This window comes from Rhagoletis zephyria, unplaced genomic scaffold (genome assembly GCF_001687245.7).
Source record: "Rhagoletis zephyria isolate East Lansing unplaced genomic scaffold, Rhagoletis_zephyria_1.1 Rzeph_scaffold_00126, whole genome shotgun sequence".
NCBI classification, from domain to species: Eukaryota; Metazoa; Arthropoda; class Insecta; order Diptera; family Tephritidae; genus Rhagoletis; species Rhagoletis zephyria.
The window spans coordinates 283,001-303,946 of NW_016157210.1; the positions used below are offsets into that span (position 1 = coordinate 283,001).

The 20,946-nt window shown below is 34.4% G+C and overlaps 1 protein-coding gene and 1 long non-coding RNA gene across 2 annotated transcripts in view; both read left to right on the forward strand.

Moving 5' to 3' along the window:
* Window positions 1–6,556, forward strand: part of LOC108380308 (uncharacterized) — a 60,094-nt gene extending 53,538 nt beyond the window's left edge. The window contains exon 2 of the long non-coding RNA XR_001849553.1: window positions 6,503–6,556. This is a non-coding gene — a long non-coding RNA (uncharacterized LOC108380308). The remainder of the gene's footprint in view (window positions 1–6,502) is intronic.
* The window catches only part of SNF4Agamma (SNF4/AMP-activated protein kinase gamma subunit), a 263,585-nt gene that overhangs the window by 213,267 nt on the left and 29,372 nt on the right, over window positions 1–20,946 (forward strand). The window contains exon 8 of the mRNA XM_017636644.1: window positions 11,555–11,688. Coding sequence (XP_017492133.1) covers window positions 11,555–11,688 — 134 coding nt within the window. The remainder of the gene's footprint in view (window positions 1–11,554; window positions 11,689–20,946) is intronic.

Below are 20,946 nucleotides of genomic sequence, written 5' to 3' on the forward strand. Positions count from 1 at the left end.
TACTTTTTTTTTTTTGTAAAAATTTGTGTTTTATTGCACTGTGTAATATTTCAAGCCACAGGCATTTAATAATATTTAATATCGCTGTACCACGGCCTATCGCGAACTCTGTTTTTTTTTTTTACAAATATGCTGATAGGCAACGTCATTATAGCGAGCAAGCATATGTATGTAAATACACAAGCATGCATACATATATGAAGTAGCAACTGCCTTTATCAGTACCGTTGATGTTGTCCGCCTCTCTCTATTCGCTGGGCTCCTACTTCTTATCAACTATAGTAGCTGAGTGCTATTGTGTTTTTAGTAAGTTTGTGATGATAATAGGAAATGAAAAAAAAAAAAACATATCAAAAGAATGCTGTATGGTTGGGAAAAATTAACAGAAGCACTTTTACCAGTGAAAAAAATATGGTAACCAACACTTGAAGAGAACTGTTTCTATATTTGTACCGTAGCAAGGTGACGTAAAAGTGCTAAGAAAAACTAAACAGCCATATTCATAGCAGAATTTAGGTAAACTCGCTTAGGTTAGATTGCAAGCGATACAAAATCGGGTTAATTCTCACTATGATAATATAACTTTTGTAATTACTGTGTCAGATAGAAACGAGGATAATACGATAAAGATTGGAAAGAAAAGAGTAATTTTTATTATAAATGTACAATTACACCGTACCAGAAATGAAATCTCGCGCACACCTTCGAATCTAAAGTATTTTTTTGCAAGGCAATCTCGGAAAAAAAATATTTTTTTTGTTCGAACGAGAGGGTCGAGGAGACACCATTTTTATTCCTGAATTCATTGAGCTTTAGTACTTCGATTTCAGTTCTTATCAACCTAATGTACCACCCTAATATCAGTAAACTAAAGCTTAAAAATCTCTAAACTCTTGCTTTGGAAGTATTTCTATTCGAAGAGAAGTTCGATTTTCTGTTTGTCAGTTAGTTAATCTCAATACAAAAAAAATCCTTCAGAATATAGTTGTTCGAAAAAAATAATTTGAAAAAATTTACGAAATTACCTTCAAAAATACTACTACATGCATATACGGCGAACTTATTTTCTTTGCTTGTAAGGTCCCTGCAAACCATTTTTTCAGAGTATTCTGAATTGTAGAGAAATTTTAAGGAATTCGTAAATATCTCGTCCGATTTTTTGTCGAATTTTCTGAAAGGAAATAAACTGTGCGCACTTCGATGCTTTTACGAAATGACGAAAGAAAATCGGTTAAGCAATGAAACTAATGCTGCTATGTGAAGAATTTCTTGCAGATTTCTTGCAGAATTTTCTTTTTTTCGTACAGAAATTTCTTTACTTTCACTTCATATAATTTTCTCTGAAGATTCGTAAAAAAATCGTTACCTAAATAAGGTACTCCTAAAAATTTTGTTAAAAATTCGGGAACTTTGGCTTGCAGGAGTGGTACATCTAATGTACCTACATACATACAAAAATTGCATCCACCGAAAGTTTTCCTTTCTTTATCTATGCCGTGGAACATCACCACATTTATTTTCTGTTGGGTTATTGAGTGTAAATTGCGTCTGCTATGACAAGCCTTAAACATACAGAAATAAATTCAAAATACAGGAGAAATGCTCATAAATTTTAATGTTGCATAATAAATAATAAAAAAAAAAAAAAATCTACGTGCCTAAATAAAACATGCCTACCAACTGACACACCCCGCCGCCCACTTTCAGTCTACTTCAATGCAAACGTGCATATCTACGCGTCAACCAGCTGTCCAACTATCCTCCAGAGCACTTAATATATATGTGCATCCTAACTCAAAAACAGCCACAACTCGAAATTTAATTTTTTCCCCATAAAAAAGTTTACGGACCATATTTGTATCGTCCGCCAATATTTCCGCTCATCACTAACTGGGGGAAAAAAAAACGTGCGTAACATCAACAGTTTTCTGCGTTTCCTCAACATTTGGAGTTTTTGAGTTGTGCCGGTTTTTGCTTTAAGGTGCGATATATGTATGTATGCAGTGTGTGTGTGTGCATATTGTTTATTTACTTATTAAATCGCGCTCGTGATAACGCAGCCTATTTGTAAATTTAGTTTAATATTTTCTTTCTTTTCTTTACTTTTAAAGCGTTCACAATTTGTAATCGTGTCTTATTTTTCGTGCTTTAATTATGATGTACTCGCTAATCAGTGTAAACAGCTTTTATTTATACATACTTACCTACAAATGTATGTGTAAAGCTGTTGTCACATGTTTCTACATATGTAATTAAGTTCATACATATAATGATGATATTCTTTATGCAAGTTGGCATACATATATATCTAATAAGATCTAAAAGGAAAGTATTTATCAATGAATCGCCCGACGAAAAGTGAAATGGCTATTTGTAGGTAGTAGTAAGCTCTACTATCGCGACCGTCCAGAGATCTGTCATTGCATTCGTACTCGTAGTAACGAATTCCTATAAGGTTTAGCGCTATTTTTTTCCAAACTATTTGTCGACAAATCAATCGATGGTTATCAAGACGGGTCACAGTGGTACAGCCTCATACATTTCAGGAATACTTATGAACCGATTTATTATTAAAATTTAAATTTTTCCGCCGAAATAACACTGGTAATTAATTAATTGGTAATTTACGCTGGGATCAACTGCAGTTAATTCCGAATAAACGAGCTGATCCAGATCAACGCTGCCGTTTGACTATGCCTTTGCTGAATTAAGCCATAATAAACTGCTCGATATATGTATTTAGTATGAAGAGCACTTTTGAAACAATTTTTTAAGATTTATGCTAGCGCAAGTAAAGATTGGTAATGCCTGAACCTGAAAAAAAAATATGTCGCATTGACTTACTTGGACATAAATATCTCATAAATATCTCGCACGAACGAGACGTCGATTTTAAAATTCGCGCTGGTTCATTGTAAACAAATTAGGTCAACACGTACTGTGTGTTTCTTTTATCTTACGAAAAACGGAGGCAGAAACAAGAAGGCCTTCAAGTACACGTGCTTGTCACATATGTATTACATATTTCCACACGACTTATTTGCTGCTTTTATTCTTATATTAATTTACATCTTATTGTGGAATGGGACATGGTATTTCTGTCAGAGTTTCCATACAACGAAATACAGAGTGGAGTAAAAAAGCCAAGCCAAAGAGCCTACTTATTATCATACAATGTATAAAATGATTAAAAAGTTAAATACAAGTCGTAAATAATGCACAGAAATGTACGCAAAAGATATACATACTTATATAAGTTGTTTTGTTTTTTTCTGAGATGTATGTATGTCTTTTTACAAATAAAATGTTTTTATAAATATATTGTACATTTTATTCATTTACTTAGCCAACAGGGCAGACTGGCAGGCGTGCGTGCAAAGCGACACGAGCGCTTTTTCGCAAATTATCGCCACACTCCCCGCAATGTGCCGCCACTGCCAGCGCCTACCTGCCGGCCGCTCTGACGTCCTCAGACAGAATTGCTTATTGATGTGTGTTTTTAACATTTCGATTGTTTAAATATATAATTTAATGAAAAACGAAACACAATTTTTTTTCTCTTAGCTTGCAAAGCTAATGGCCTTCGTTGCTATACTAAGTATGTAGTATTTAACAACCAATACATTTATAAAAAAGCAAAAAAAAAGTAATTTAAGTAATCTGTTTTAAAAATTGCTTTATTGAAGTACATACGTACATACATATGTACATAAGCACATATGTGAAATTTCATATCAATGTCCGCCGTTTCTCACACAAGCACATTAACTGAGTCATCTAATTTTATGTTTGGGGTAGACAAAAAATTATTTGATTCTTAACAGTGCGCGTGTACGTGCATGCGTATGTACACTAGGTTGGTCCAGAAATGCATGTGAAAAAGTAAAGTCTGAATAAAAAATCGTTAGTATTAAAAAATGGGATTACTATTGAAAATCTCCTGAAGATAATGTGAGTTTTCCGATCGAAAAATATTGATTTAAAAAAATTTTATACCATTTCTACGAAACACATTTTTTCTCCATATAAAATACAAAGAAAACTTTGAGCGCTTTGAGCGACCTCCAAATATTTTTTTTTTTGATTTCAAAATAAAAAAGAGGGGTATACTTTTTACGATATAGAACAATCCTTGGGGGGGGTGATAGCAACAAAATTCCGACTTTACTTTTTTTTGACGACCCTAATGTACACACTTATGTATGTACAGTTAAATTTGTTGTTTAAAACTGGGTTAAGTTTGATAAGGTGTGTTGATAAGGTATTGTTTAATCGATAGAAAATAATTTGAAATATGTTAAAATAAATAAAAATGATTGGATGTTGAGAAACGAACTCTATACGGAGGCCATGTGCGCTAAGTATGCTACGTGTGCGTGAGTATTTTGCCTTGCACTGTTATACATAAATGTATGTACATAAATAATCTCAAATATTTCGTATGTGAGGCCTGCGGGATACAAAGTTTTCCACCTGTTAAAAAATTGAACTCAAATTATTTAATCAATCAAATGAATTTTTGAAATATGGGTATCAATCGAAAGGGTTTTGAAATGCTTTCTTTGTAAGCCATCTTTTTAAAAGTCAAATTCAACGTGAATTAAGGAAATTATCACACATAGATCGGAAGGTTTTAGTTTGAAAATATTTTTAAAAGGGTTGCCACCCATTTAAGAAGTCGATTTTAATTAAAGTTAAGTATAATATATAATAAAATATGGTTGTCAAACGTGAGAATGTTAATAAATGCTTAGCTTGAATGTTAAGAATATGTTTAGGGTGTTTGAAGAGGGTTGCCACATGTTTAAAAAATTAAGTTCAAGTTATTTAATAAGTTAAATTATTTATTAAAGGGTGGCTGTCAATTGAGATGGGTTTAAAAAGGCTTTATTTCTTAACTATATATAAGAGGGTTGCCACCTGTTTAGAAAGTCAAATTTATTTAAATTATGCACAAGTTATATGAAATATCTAAATATGAGTGTGAAACGAAATATTTTCGATTAGGGTTGCCGCTTACTCGAAAATTTAATATTTATGTAAATATCTATATATTTACATACTGTGTATGTATATCATCATATCTGAACCGTGCGTGCAATTGTCAAAATGAGGGGCCAAATTAAAGGGCTTTAGATATGCAAAATGTTGTTATTTTTTGAAGCTATAGCTTTTTCTATATTTTCTAGGTTTTTTTAAAGGGGATTGCCACCTATTTAAAAAGAGGTCTAAAATTTGAATATATTTTTGAGGAAGGGTTGCCACCTGTTTCAAAAGTCGAATTTAAATAAATTTTACATCATTTATGTGAAGTATTTCAATATTTTTGTCCAACAAAAAACATTTAAAGAAAGCTTTAGTTTAAAAGTATTACACTAAATGAAAATGAAACATTTTTAGAAGAGCTGAAAAGTTTTCGATTGAAAAAAATAGTAATACAGGTATGCTAAATTTTACAATGCAGGATAGTTTCTTACATGAAATCATAATGGCTATTTACTTGCATGAGTTCAGGTTTATTCAATGAATTTTTTCCTACCGACCTTCAAATGACCTCGAACATGACGTTATGGGATATAGAGGTTTGGTTCAAGTAGTTGCAGATTTTTTTTTTAACCTGTGTTATTTATAAAAATATAGTTCACTATATGATATAAATCATATAAATCAAAATTTCACACTTTATATTAACTTCACAAAAATTCAAAAAAATTCCATCAAATATTTTAACTTTTCATTCAGAATTTTTAGAAAGTTTTCGAGTAAACAGTTTTGTATTCAATTTTAGTCTAAAAATCTTTGCGAATCTCTTCTAAATATTGGTTTTTATTGAACACTTAAACTAATTTGTTGATGTAGTACACAGGGGGCAAAAAGTATTGGCTCAGAAAATTTTTCACAATATGTATATGCAAACATTTTTTCTCTAATATTTTTCCGCCAATTTTTTATAAAAATGTGTAGAATGAACCATATTTAAAAAAAAATGGCGGAAAAATCTTAGACAAAAAAACGTTTGCATAGTATATTGTGAAAAATTTGCTGTGCCAATACTTTTTGCTAGCAGCGTAGGTCCTTATTGAGTAATCTGCCGACTTTTGTACACAGCTGAATTTCGAAAGAAAATTATTAGATAAGTTAAGGCCTTTCTGCATTAAGATACAGATAGGTATTTTTTACTTAATTTTATTGTATTGCATTGCATTTTTTTTTAATTTTACTACAATGAATTCCACTGCCAATTCATATGTATGTACGTATTCGCAATAAAAAGAAAATGTTCGAAAAACAAGTGAAAATACTTACGTTTCTACCTTAACTTATTTATATCCATATCTACAAATGTATGTACATACATACGTAAATACATAAATACATAATAGCGGCTAACAGACTCGACACACACAGTGAGAAACAGAGAAAGAGGGAGAGTGTATTCGTACAAACGAAACAAATAATCACAAACAATTTTATGTTGTCTACAACTTTGACTTACTTACAGGTCGTTCAACTGTCACTTTGACAACTGCAGCACGTACAACTTTAGATGCAACAACAAAAACACGAATCATAGTTGAAGTATTCGTAGAAATAACAGAATCAACAAAAATCGTGGCAGATTACAATATCGACGAACTGCATTGGCAGTGGCAACCGCAAAAAAGGCGAGCGAGAGCAGTGAAATAAACATTGTTGTAGCTGCTGTTATTGAATAGCAATACCAATGCATGCAACCCACCACATGGTGCACTTATAACAGCAGAAGCAACCAACTGCAGCAACGCAACAGGAGAAACCAAGAGCGACGGCAGCAAAGCCAGCAGCGACGACATTAAAGTCAACTGCGGCATTGGCAATAATATAGCGACGCGGCCAACATAGTAGTCGTATTTGCTACGAGTGGTGTGACAAATGCAATAAAGCGAGTGCAACCGCAAGCTGAAAAACAAAAAAAAAAACAAAATTAAATAAAAAAAAATTGTGCAAGTGTCCATTTCAACAACCACACGACACGACAGTGTGCATTCGTGCAGTCCACTTTACATTACATTTGTGAGCCTATGCTTTCCAAGTACTCATAGAAAACGGACAGCGGAAGTGAGCGAACGAATATAAACAGTGAAGTAACTGAGAAGTACTCGTAGTAGTGAGAGCGCAAGCACTGCAACGGCAACGCTAACTACCTAAACCGTTGGTGGGGTATTGAGGCTCCACAACAACACTTATCACAGCCGTATTTGTTAGTGTATGGTGCTTTTGAAATCGGATGCCGGCTATTCGACCTGATTTTTTCTTACAGTTCACTCGTTCGCTGGTTCGTTGTCATTTGTGATAACGAGTGGGCGGGCGACTGCAACAACAACACAACGTTCACGGCGTAGGAGCAGCAACAAAAAAAAAAAAAAACTATTTGCTCTGCTGCAGCAATTAATGAGCAACTCTTTTTTTGTTGTGCAAATGCATAGCAGCGATTTTTGTGTTAAACTCAACAACAACAACTACAACAACAATTGCAATTGCAAAAGTGTAAAAGTAAATTGCAAGGTGACCGACATTGGCCGTCACCCTGTCAGCAACTGCTGATTTGAAGTATTGAAACATAAAACGTGTTTTATATCATTTGAGTTAAATTTAACTGTAAGCAAACAACAATAACAATATGTGACTTTAAGCAGCAAAGAAAAAAACATAAAAAAAAAAAACAAAAACTTCTAAATCAAACAAAAACTAAGCCCAGACAAAACGTGATTGCAATTTGTGATTTTATAAGCTCATAACTTCGCCCGTATTTGTAGGCTGCAAAAAAAAATTAAGTTTTTTAATGCAATCTTTAAACTCCACTGCATAGTGTGATTTCATAATTTTTGCTGTGAAATTTTTTTAATAATTTAACAAAGTTAAATATAATACGTAATCATTCAAAAAGAAAATCTAAGTTACTTAGAAATATTAAATAAAAATCCAAATATATACTCGTATATAAAACAACAACAAAATAAATACGAATATCAATAGCAATACACTCATCTAAATATGCATGGCATAACGCATTTATATCGACAGCATGCTGTCGAAAAACAGCTGAGCGCAGATAGTGCCTGCTCCAGCCATCATGCGCACCACAACAACCATTCACCTTTTGGCGCTCGCAATAGTTATCCGCGTGACAGCATTAGCTACGACGACAGCAACGATTCGTGCAGCAATAATGGCACAACGAATCGCTTGCATAGCGTTGACTCGGGCAGCAGTTCGGGTTCGTCGACCAACTCCAAATCGCCAAATTGGTCGCAGGGTAAGTGAAATACTGCAGAGCGGCAGGAATGGATCGGAGCAAGATTACAAGCTAGGCAGAAGCTTGGTAATGTTAGGTGTTTTCTTCCTCGGACTTTATTTTTAGGTCCAATCCACGATTGAGAGAATACAAAGGTTGCGCCGATCTCGGACCGCTATTCCTCTCTTAACGAATTTGACAGAATCTTTGTTTGCATGACGTCACACTTGTGCAACTTGTTTACGTTTTCCTTGCAACATTTTTTCTTCTTCCATTCTTGCTCACATTTTGGCATTTCACTCTCGCAATTGCACAAGTGTGACGTCACACAAAAGTTATTCTCAAAAATCCTCTCTGATCGGCGCAATCTTGTATTCTATCATTCTTGGGTCCAATCCCGTGGTCCTCGGACTAAGCCTCGTAAAGCTGTAAAAAAATAAAAATTCGGCCAGAGTGAGAAAGTAACACTAAAAGTATGGGATCGCTTTCTATTAAAAATTTCAATCAATATCATGGTGCACTCCTTCCACGGAAATCTAAAAATTCAAAACAAAATTTTTAGGGATCGCTCCCAGAATTTGAAACAATTTTTTTTTTCCTAATTCGGAACAATTCAACAAAATTTTGTCGTAAAATATCAACATCATGGAGTACACCATGATAAAAATATAGTAAGGTAGAACCGCTGAGAGTTACTTTTAAAATTCTTGACGTTTCCAAACATTTTAATTTTTAAATTTACTCACAAACTCACACACACATTTTCATTTTCAATCTCAAGCAACAACAATTTCGAACAATTTAAATTTTTTTGATTTTAAAATGCTGGCAAACTTCAAAAAGAAATCATGGCCGACAAAATGAGAGAACGGTTCTACCTTGCTATGTTTTTATCATGGAGTACACTTTTGTTTTATTGAAAAAAATTATTTAAAATTTTGACATTTTCTAGGGATGCTCCATACAAAATTTAGTTTACTTGCAGACCTTAACTTAAAAAGTCATATTATTTAAAAATAATAAAATATTGGCGTGGAATATTTTTATACAGTATTCTTAATGAATACATATATTCATGTATGTAACAAACTTAGAACAAATTTCGTGTGTGTCAATAAAAATTGTAAAATTGAAATTTTTGTTTCGTAAATTATAGCCATTGGATAAGCAATGAAATTTTTTTTTTTCATATGGTGGCACACTAGTTTCATTACTCTAGATTGGTTCGCTTTGGCAAGAAGGAGATTGTCACCGTTTAATGTTAAAATTTTGATGTAACTTAGGTTTTTAAACGGGAAAAATCGCTAAATATTAAAAATTACAAAATAGCTGCGAAAAAAAAATATGACAATGAAAAAATTCGCAATTTCGGTACTTTTTCGCCTAAGTAAGGCTAAAATTGTTCAAATGCTTGATTTATTTCTTATTTCACTTATTAGAAGGGAGTGACTCTAAAAAAAAGCACTTTTTTAGTACATTGCCTTTGTAAAACAGAATGTAGCTGGTCCATTCTAAATACATATGTACATGCATCCTCCAAGCTAGATGTTCACATTGGGTCATCGATGATACCTATGTACATGTGGTACCTATATGCCGTCTTCATGATGCTGCGTAGCTCAAGCCTTCTTTCTGGCCTATTCAGGAAATACTTGGTTCTTTTGCTGACAGCATCCGCTGAGCTTTACTGAACCATTCAGTCTGTGAGTCGTCGGTGTAGAAAGTTTGTAGCGATTTCTACAAAATTGTGTCTGGATCTCTCAATTACTTCCTTGTATAAGAGTTAATGGCCATACTTTCGTCCAAAAGAGACTTAATAGAAATCGATATATGCTTCGCAAATATTTCCCAAAATTTAAGAGTTCAACAATATCCCAATTTATTGTGGCTATGTTAGCAAAAAAAAAAATTGCTAGGTTTTTTCCGGCGCACATTCCTTTCTCCGATCCACATTTCGGTACGCCTTTCGAACATATTTTCCACATACTTACCTCCAACACATTCCAGAAAAGGTAATCGATAAATTGCTACAGTCCTCCAGCCCACAGCCAGTACCCGAAGGCAATAAATCGCTCAACAATCACTACCGCAACTCGCCATCGAATGCCAGCAACATGACACGCAGTTCCTACGAAAGTTATAGCAACAGTTTCAAGCAAGCCTCCTCGAAACGTAACTACTTCGATCGATCTCACAGCCCAGCCGTATATGCTGTAAGCAATTATAATTTGTCAATTGAAATTTATCTAATCACATCCAATTTTGTAGAGCCTACGCCGTTTCTCGAACGAATGTTCCAGTTCGCCGCCAGTCTCCACACAGGGCGCTGGCTACTTCCCACATGATCTCGATGACATCTATGAATCGCAAGGCGATCATCAGTACTTCACCCATACAGGTGCGAGCAGTGCACGTACCCCAGAACGACCGAGCATCAATTCAATTTTCCATCGAGTGGGCGCCGCCTATACATCGCTGGACGATTATAATGCACAGACACGACACCACTCCATGGACAATGGCGGCTCGTCATATAAACAACGTTTTGATAATAGCAGCTTTGCGAAGAGTTTAAGCACCAATGAGGATAGCGATAATTCATTGCCGCGTAGCGAACATAAGAAATCAAAGCATCATCCCCATGGCCAGCATCATCATCATCATCATCACCATCATCATCATTCTATACAGGAGATGTTGAAGCAATTCTCCAAGAAAGTACATATTTGGCCACGCAAATCACATGACACCAACAGCGTTTGTACGTCGCCGCAAAATGATCCGCAAGAGAACTTCCGTTCGCGTTCGAAGAGTTTGGATGTGAATACGCTGAGTCGACCGAATCGGATATTGGAGGATTGTGATGCGACATACAAAATCTATGAGAAGATTGTGAAAGAAGGTAAATTTTTGAGATACAAACGGGCAAGAGGTGGAAGTGGTGGTGTAGAGTAAGTTGCGAAAAAAAAGCACGGAAGTGGTGTTACTGCTAGCTGACGTCAGCTGGAAAGCTAAACTTTGAAACTTTGCTTGTTCACGTTTTTGCTATCCACATTGATTGTGTAACTATGTTATCTACGTACATACATACGTACATACATACGTTCTTTTTACAGTACACTAAAATCGTTTACGATTTAACTTTTACTACTTTATTATGCCAAGCGGTTACTTGTTGTAATTTTAATTTAACACTACATGCTTTGAGTATAACTATTCATTCGCAAACTATTATAAAAATTTTAAATATTTTTATTTTCTAATATTCCATGCAATTAGGTGCTCACATGCGACGCGCTTCCGCCGATTTGGAGAAACGACGTGCTTCTTTGGGTGCAGCTAGTCGAGGCTTACGTGGAGACGGTACTTTGGATCCACATCATGCCGCCATATTATTCCGTGATTCCAGAGGGGTGAGTTGCAAAAACTATTTTTTGTTAAATGTTACTTTTAAAGAGCTTAAATAAGGTTTATGAAACATTTGATGCAGATGGTATTGTTGCAAAGAAGGGCGCATAGATATTACAGTTGTTCTACGTGCAAAATAAAGACATTCACCAAAATCTCTAAACATAAAAAAATTTAGGTTTGGCAATATTTAATATTTTCCTTTTTTTAACTCGCAAAAATTCAACAAAATTTTGACTTTGACCAGCTTTAACTAAGTGAGAATTTATGAAATTTCCAGTAAAAAAAAATCAGACCCTACTTTTTAAGTTTTGAAATTTTCGTGGATATCTTTATTTTGTGCGTAGCAAAAAAAAAGAGGATGTCCCTTACTAAGTTTAGATATTGATATTTTTAAGGACCTAATGCATCCTAGGATGGAGCGTAAAAATAAATTTTTCGATTTCGAAATTCCAATAGTGCAGAAAAGTTGCATACCCTGATCACATTGAACCGTTTTCCAATCGAATAATATTTACGGTAGCGCCAAGAGTCTTTGTTTAAAAGACTTTCTAGAAAGATTTTGTAGCCCATTAAATTTTAGTGTAATAAAGTGCAAGTTTCAAGATGCGTTGATTTTTGAAAAAAAACCCCGACTTGCACCTTTAAATAAAGAAACCATAATTTGGGGGATTTTCTGAAACTTTTAAGCCTTCGGAACGACCGTAAATATTATCCGATCGGTTCAATGTGATCATGTTATGCAACTTTTCCGCAGTATTAAGATTTTGTATACGAAAAATTTATTATTTTTTTTCGATCCACTCTAATGCACACCCTATACTACCAGTGCCACTTTTAATTTACACTCTCTTAAAATTTTCTGCTTCATAGTTTTTTGATGAATTTTCATCACTGTGCGAGATAATGGTAACTAGATACATATATTGTTTATACCCTTTCGAAAGAACAACCCAGAGCTTTTAAAAATTTTTGGTGCAAAAAAATTAATTTAAAAAATGAATGCAATTTTGTGCAAATTTTAAATGTAGCAAATATAGAACAACTCAAGAGCTTTTAAAATTTTTTGGTGGAAAACAAAATCATTTAGATAACCAATGCAATTTTTTTTTAATTCTGCAAAAAAATTACCATTTTATTCATATATGTCAATAGCTTTTCATCGAAAGGCAATAAACCCACAAAACCATACGCATACATATCTACATATGTATGGATGCTAATCATATTTACATATGTACATACATACATATAATCCCACTGTTTGAAAGACGCTTAAACATTCTTAATTTAATGCCCTCTTAGTACATATTGTATTAGTATGTAGATTGCAATGCTTGTATGTACATATATTGCAAATGGGTGAAAACTTGATTGCACAGATTCGCGGCACTTCAAACTAAATACCAGTGCCAAATGTTCACAGCCAAGGTCATTTTGGTTGGCGTCCACCCACAGGAGAAGTATGTATGTGGAAAGTAGGCAAAAACGAAAGTCTCAATATAGCGCAGAGAACAATCTCGTTAACCCGCCACCACTGTCACTACTCGCGATATAACTTTGCTTTTTTAATAAAATAAATATTTTCTCACTCACACAATTACACATGGGTGTACTCTCTCAAACGCCATATTTAGTTCGTCATGCTTTGTTTTTTATAGACTGTTTATACTTTTTTTTTATTTACATATACAAATACACATCGTCGTTTAAAGTACAAAACAGCGTAACTGACATTTGCTGCCAAAAATTGGATTTGCTCACACAAGCTCTTGGCTCAATCCTTATCCATTCGTTTACTAGTCTGAAATGCGATTGCTTTATTAAAAAGAGAACCATTCTAAAATATGAGTGTTTTTGCTGTCTAGAGAATAATTTATGCCACCTCACATACGCGGTTTTGCATTTTGTAGATACGCGGTTTTGTATTTTAAACGACGATATTGTATGTCTGTACGTGTGTCGTTAACATTTGGCATGTGCTTGCTATGGCGTCATTTGCAAGCTTAATTTTTGTAAAAAGCTATAGTGTTTTTTTCATCATTAAACTTTGGCAGGAAATAAACGTTTTGAGCTTTTGAAATTGCATTATAACAGGGTGGTGTGAAGCTTTTTAATTGATTTGCGTATTTATGTTGTTCGAAGCTTCGATTTCCGGCGGAAGTAATTTTTTGCATGGCTTTTTCTATTACATACATATTTAAACAAATTATTAAAAAAATTAAATATTTTTTTTTTTACAAACATTTTACAAATTTAGTGTTTATGCCATTTTGATTCCACAACTTACGCAACCTACAACCATTTGTCGGCTTTAATAAATTTCAGCACTTCGTGCAGAGGCAGGCAGGCAGCAGACACTCTGAATTATTCTGCAGTAATGGTTTGCCCAGTGTATTTAGCCTCATCATTGCGAGGGCTGGGCAATCGCACAAAGTATTCTACGGTCTCCTCTGATCCCGGTCCAGATAATTTCGTTTTTTTAATTTTATTTGGTGCATTCTTATTTTTAATTTTTACAATTGATGCCTTCAGAGCCAGAGTAGCCTTAGTGGCATTTAAAAATAAAATTTGGTACAGCTAAAAATACATTACTATAAAAAGTAGCATCAGTTAGCTGCAAATAATTTTGCAATAAAAGAACGTATTTATTATTTATAGAGCCTTCTTTCTCATATTACTAAAAAAAAATGTAGATAGGCCCATGTGGTTCTCATGGCCTCGATTCAGCTAAGTTTTAAATTTGGCTATTAGACCACAAATTACATTCACATACCCAATGTGCTCAACATTTCTAATAAACAAATAATCACTTCAAGATAAAGAATTTTCCATTAAGTTGCACATTACGAAATATGTACTCAACGGCGCATATTGTGCCCACACCTTTGAGCCCCCTTTGCAGCCGCACCTAATTTGGTTTTTATTTCTTCTATTGTTGGCAATTGTAATTAATAGAATTAATTTACTCATTTGAAAGCTGTGACTCAAGCGAAACATTATTACTAAATTTTTTAATGTCGAAATAAACGTAATTCAGAAGACTTTTTGCTACGGGAACTCCCATTTTATACAATTCTGCGCAACAGTATGAAATAACTACAAACCCACAAGATAGATAATTCAAAAAGAACTCTGGTGAAATGAAGCAAACTTTAGAAATATTTCAATATACATTGAAGACTTTTTTTCAGTTTTGTTTTGGCAAGCTTCCCTGGAATTCATTCACTTCACATACTTCAATTTTGTTTGAATAAATCGATTAAAAGGTCTGAAAATTTGCATGAAAATTTGCTGAATTTTCGCGAGTTTTGCACAAAGTTAAGAAATTATATTTTTATGTTTTTTGTTGTGGAATGAACCAGATTTAAAAAAAAAATTTACAGAAAAATATTACATAAAAATTCTGGCATATGTATATTTTAAAAAAGCAGCTGTGCCAATACTTTTTGCCGGCGGTGTACATATGTATGTACATAATTCTCACTTGATAAGAGATTCTATTTTATGCTTTTTATGCATGAAATTCTACTCTTTCACAATCGCAAGAAGCAGCCCACATTTGCCCTCTTTAAATTAATATACTAAATATACAAATTATATGCTATTTTAGTCAAATGCCTACGTGAGCAAGGCCTGCGTTTTCAAAATTTCTGCGCAGATTCACTAATTAGCAGCTAGCAAAAATAAACATTAACTGCAAATAAAATCATACTATGAAAGTAAAAAAAAAAAAATGTATGTCATTCTTGAGTCATACCAAGAAAACACGTCACGCCACAACACTCCACAGAAATGTTTAGTACCACTTACGAGTAAGTATTTGCATTTCTAATTCGTCTTAGTTCTAAGCAAGTAACAACATATGTATGTATGTACTGTGTTATATGTACATATGTAGTCCGCCACGGCAATGCTTTCGACCTTCATAATGGCTTAAGCTGATAGTAGAAATCGTTTAAATATTCGCATTATCGATGAGCAAGTACGAAAACGCCATAAGTTTCTTCGATTGCGGAGTGTTGCTTGTTGTCTATAACTACAAGTACATATGTATGTATGTATGTTAGCTGTACAATATTTACGCCTAAGTGGATATACATAATTAAATTTATTTAACCCCTCGCCTTTACCGCTTAAAACGTCTTCAGTGAATTAAGTTGGGTAAAACTCGGTCAGCTGGTATTTCATAGTCCTCTTTCATTGCACTTTTTTGTACTTATTCGCCTTCCAGTAATCTTTATCGCTCCGTTAAAGTGTGATATTAACATATTCCAGCTAGTTGGTAGCTATAATGAATTGTTTATATGGATATCTCATGGTGTTAGTTGAGTTGCAGTTGTAGTTGTACAGCGACCATCCATGCCTCTTTGCTCTTTCCTAGACTGTGTTTTGAGAATTTTTTATGGGCGTACATATGTATATACATACAGTGACGAACAAAAGTATTGGCACAGTGAATTTTTCGTAAAATGTATGCAAAGTTTTTTATTCTAATTTATTATCGAATTTTTTTTTATAAAAATATAGTCCATACTACTCCAAAAAACATTAATTCTCTAAACTTTGTGCAAAACTCAGGAAAATTTAATAAATACTAATTTTCAACTTTTCATTCAGATTTTCATAAAATTCAGATTTTTCATAAAATTTCTAAGTATGCAGTTTTATAGGCTATTCATTTTTAGAATAATAAAAAATTTTGAAGTTGCCAGAAAATCGATTTGTTTTTTTTTTTTATTTTTTGTATGGAGCAAATGAGTAACACCTTCCACTAAAAAATCTGAATTTTAGAGATTTTATTTTTATGTTTTTTGGTGTAGTATGAACTATAAATTTATAAAAATTTATCGAAAATAAATAAGAATAAAAAAACTTGCATATATTTTGCGAAAAATTCACTGTGCCAATACTTTTGTTCGTCACTGTATGTATTTCCAGTAGTTGGGTTAACTCACGCGCTCATTCCCCCAGTGGCTCGCTGGCTTGTTGATCACGCTGCTTGCTCACTTGGAAGAGCTGTGGAACGTTGGATCGTTCCACCGCTTCGAACAAATGTATGCCGATTCGTTGGCTTTTTGTTTACTCGCTGAATCCCTAGTTTTTCTTTGTATTTGTTCGATAGGTGAGGTTTCCCGCACTGCTGGTTATGAGCACTGCTGCTCTTCAGAAACAAAAAAAAAAGCAAAACCCGATAGGTAGGTAGACGCTAGCGACGCTGATCTGTTGGATCGCTATTGCAGCGAGTTACCATAGTCAGGCACTCGTAGTTTCCAGTGATGATTGCAAGCGTTTGGTTGAGTTGAGATGATCGCGTGTGTTAACTAACAAACTAGCGATACGAAAAGGCAACACACCTAAATTGGCATTTTTTGCCCTTCCTGTGTAATTCGCTACATTTGCAGAAAAGGAAGTGCAGATTTTAATGGCAAGAAAAAGAGAAAATATAAATTTACGTTTTAATTGAAGTGGTTTGAAGAGTGGTCGAAATTTGTGCAAAAATAGTAAGAAATAAAAATTAAAGTGTCAATGAGAAAAATAAGAGTTATAACTAGTTTAAAAGCTTGAAAACCGAAAAATTGTAAAAAAAAAGAAGCAATTGCACCCTAAAAGTTGCCAGCAGCAAAGAAATCTAAAATTTGCCTTTATTAATGCTAAATATATATTTTTTTTTTATTTGTATAAAAGTGGAACTCAGAAAAATAACAACACTTGAAACATGTATTCTCACCGGCACAAAATCCAGAATTTTCTGTAAATTTTTATGATTTCATAAGCTGTTGTTTTATGGAATGATCCAATCCAATATTTTCTACCTGGTTCATAATTTCGGGCTGGGTTAAGTGTTTTATAGCCTTTTCAACAAATACACTGCGGAGAAGCAACAAAATTGCTTTGAAATTTTTTATATTTTGCATTGTTTGTTCGCCTTGACGTTGTGTATACAACAAATGTACATTAGACTGCATCACCAAAAACAAGTTGCCGTTTTCCGCCGGGATTACAAAACTTATTATATTCTAAGACGTCCACCAAAATATTTCAGCAAAATATTAAGATTTACGTGAGCTGGACCGATTTGAAAATACCTCCAAAAATGGATTTTGTATGAATGCGAATAGTTTATTAAGGAACTTAAAATAAAAAAAATCACAACAGATGACAAAACAGATTAAGCTTAATAAATCTGCATAAAAATATTTAAAAATCTTTTCTAGAGAATCTAATAATGAGATTTTTGATGCTGTTTTTTTAACTTTTTTCAAAGATTGATTTACCATAACTTGAATAACTGGGTCAAAACCATTCCGATTTAGACTAACAGGGTATCAGTAGATACCCTTGCAAAAAAAAATTCATTCAGGTCGCAATATTTTTTTTTCAAATAAGAACCAACCATTTTAATTCAACTTGGAATGGCACTCGTTCATCCTACCTTTCTCTTTCATCCTTTGAATTAGTTTATTAGCAAAGGAATAAAAAGGACGAGAAAATAGCTCGGTTCAGTTAATACCCAATTGTTTATTTAACCATTTTTTCATCGCAACTATAATTTATAGGTCCGCCAAAAACCCACAAAAACCCAGAAAACTGCAATGGGGCGACCAATACAAAATCGTCAGTATTAAAAAATAGTTAAATATTCGATTGGGTATAATTATTGAAAGTCTCCTGAAGAGAACCAGAGTTTTCCAAAAAAAAAAAATTATTTAATTTAATTGATAAGATAAATTAAATAATGCAATATAGTTGTCAAACTGAAGAGGTTTAGGAAAGTTTACTGCCGAAAATGTTTTTGAAGAGGGTTGCCACCTGTTTGAAAAATTTTATTGAACTAAATGAAGTATTACAATACGGGTAGCAAACAACACAAAAATACTTTTAAGGCGCAGTGTAGCACGCCGGGTATTTTCTAGTTTTGTATTAAAAAAGTTAATAGAAAATTATTTGTTTTCGATTTTGTACCTACTCCAAAAGGGTTTGAGAAATTTTAAAAACATTGGTCCCAAATCGACCCATTTTTCACAAAACTATAGGCATTTAAAAGAACCCTTTCATTTTTTTTTTAATCGATAACTCGAACAAAAAAATTTAAAAAAAATCAAGAAGGCCTGTATCAATTGATACTATAAAACCAACAATGTTGGTAAAATTATGAAAATATCGGAGATGCAAAAATCTAATGGTATCCGATTTGGCGCCGAAAAATACGTCTTGTTGAATAGTGCTAATGAAATCGAAACTTTTAGTTAAAACCAGAAAAACATCTTCAGTTCTCAAACCATAAAAAACTATGCCAATATAAAAAAAAAATTAATAATGCATTTAATTTAACTGACCTCGAAGTTAGTGTATATATGTATTAAACAATAAATGCCAACGTCATCAGACGATGTCTTCAAATCTAAGTCCATAGCGACTATAAGCAAATACAATTATAACCAAACCACGTTTAACACAACCTTAGCTCAAAACTGTTGGAAATCCATCGTCGCAAAATAAACCACAACAAAAATAAAAAGCTTGTGAAAAATTTACTTGAAGAAGTGAAAGCAAAGTCAACTCAACAAAATAAATAATACATAAAAACTCAAAACTAATCGAAAAAAAAAAACATAAAGTGTGTGTCACAAAATGTTTCGTCGTCGCTCTGTCTTCGAAGCACCACTGCGTCCACCACCTCCCGAGATACTTGTCAATCATCTGCCTGTGCACGATTACTGCACAACATCGAAAAAAAAGTCAGCTCTAATACGCGAAGCATTGCAACAACGCGCCAAAGGTCGCTCGCTCAGCAATTCGCCAATAAATCGCAAGAAAAAATTTCATCTTTTACCCGTTTTAGTAGACGATGAAGCCGCCGAGTCGACGACTACTACAACGACGACGCTAGGCAGCGACTTGAGTGCGTTAGCTGACAGTGACTATGATAATCATAGAAACGGCGGCACCTACGATGGCAGCGACAACGACAACGGCGGTGACGCTGGAACCTACACAGCTGATACGGCAGACGGCACGCGACATTCACGCAATCACGTCAGCCGTCGGGAGCATGCGCGAGTTCTGAATAGTTTGGGTACGACACGTTATAATCGTTTAGCCACAGCTTCACCCACAACAGCGGCAGGCATACAGCAAAGTGGACAGAGGCAGCAGCAACAGCCGCCACCACAACGAGCACAACAACAAACGTCATCACATTTACATCACCCACTTGTTAGGGATAGACGAGAATCGATTGCTACAAGTCGACCTTCGGTCAATGCAGAACGCTCACCTGTGCGGGAATGCATACTTGTGCGACGACGCAGTGATTTCACCGATCGGGAATACCAAGAATATTTGCGACAATGTGAAAAACAGGAATACGAGCAGCAATACCCCGAGCAATATCCGCAAAAGCAAACTCATTTGCATCCGCACTACAACACCGGAAAGCAAGTAAGTTGCCGACGTGTGTGTCGGTCGTTGTGGGCTGTCGCGCCTAGACAGCTCATCCGTAAGTCAGTCTTCTATGCAGTTATGGCGCGGCGCGTGCGTGCCTGCCTTGTCTCTTGCCCAGCCAATTTCCGCATACAATTTGTCTACTTGTTCAGTGTTTAAAGCCAGCTGAACTCGTTTGTTTTCCTTTGTACCAGCGACATTAGCTACATACATATGTATGTATGTATTTGCTTAGTTGTTAACAGGTTTTTTTTTCGCTGCATGTTTCTACGTAATCGTTGTTGTTGTTTTTTTTTTTTAATTTATTCAACTTGTCTCAAACGCTTTACTCAAATCTATCTACAAGTACAAGTACCATGTTCACCGACTTGTCGCTATGCCCTTTTTGGTGACTTTTATACCCCCACTCACCTTTCGCTTCACGTCATTTCGCGCTTTATTGTGGCTCATTGTGTAATAGTTATTCCGGTCATGTGTACACAAGTAATTATCTCTAGGAAAAGAACAAATAACAACAACATGTGTACCACGCACATGCATGCATTACAAAGTGCATAGTTAGTCCCCTTTCAAACACGTCAAGTCTTGCTTTCAAGTCTGCTCGTTCGTTGGCGAAGGAGGTGGGAAGAGAGGGGAAGAGTACAGATACCTTCGTACCGTCAATTCGTTTCAAGTTTTCTTGTCTCTTTTGATCTTTTCGTTGCTTCCCATTTAAGAACCAAGAACTTGAATTCAATTAAAGTTGACGCGTGTGGAAGCAAATAGAAAACACAAAAGAGAATGCGAAAAAAATTGCTTTCAAGACTTGACGTGTC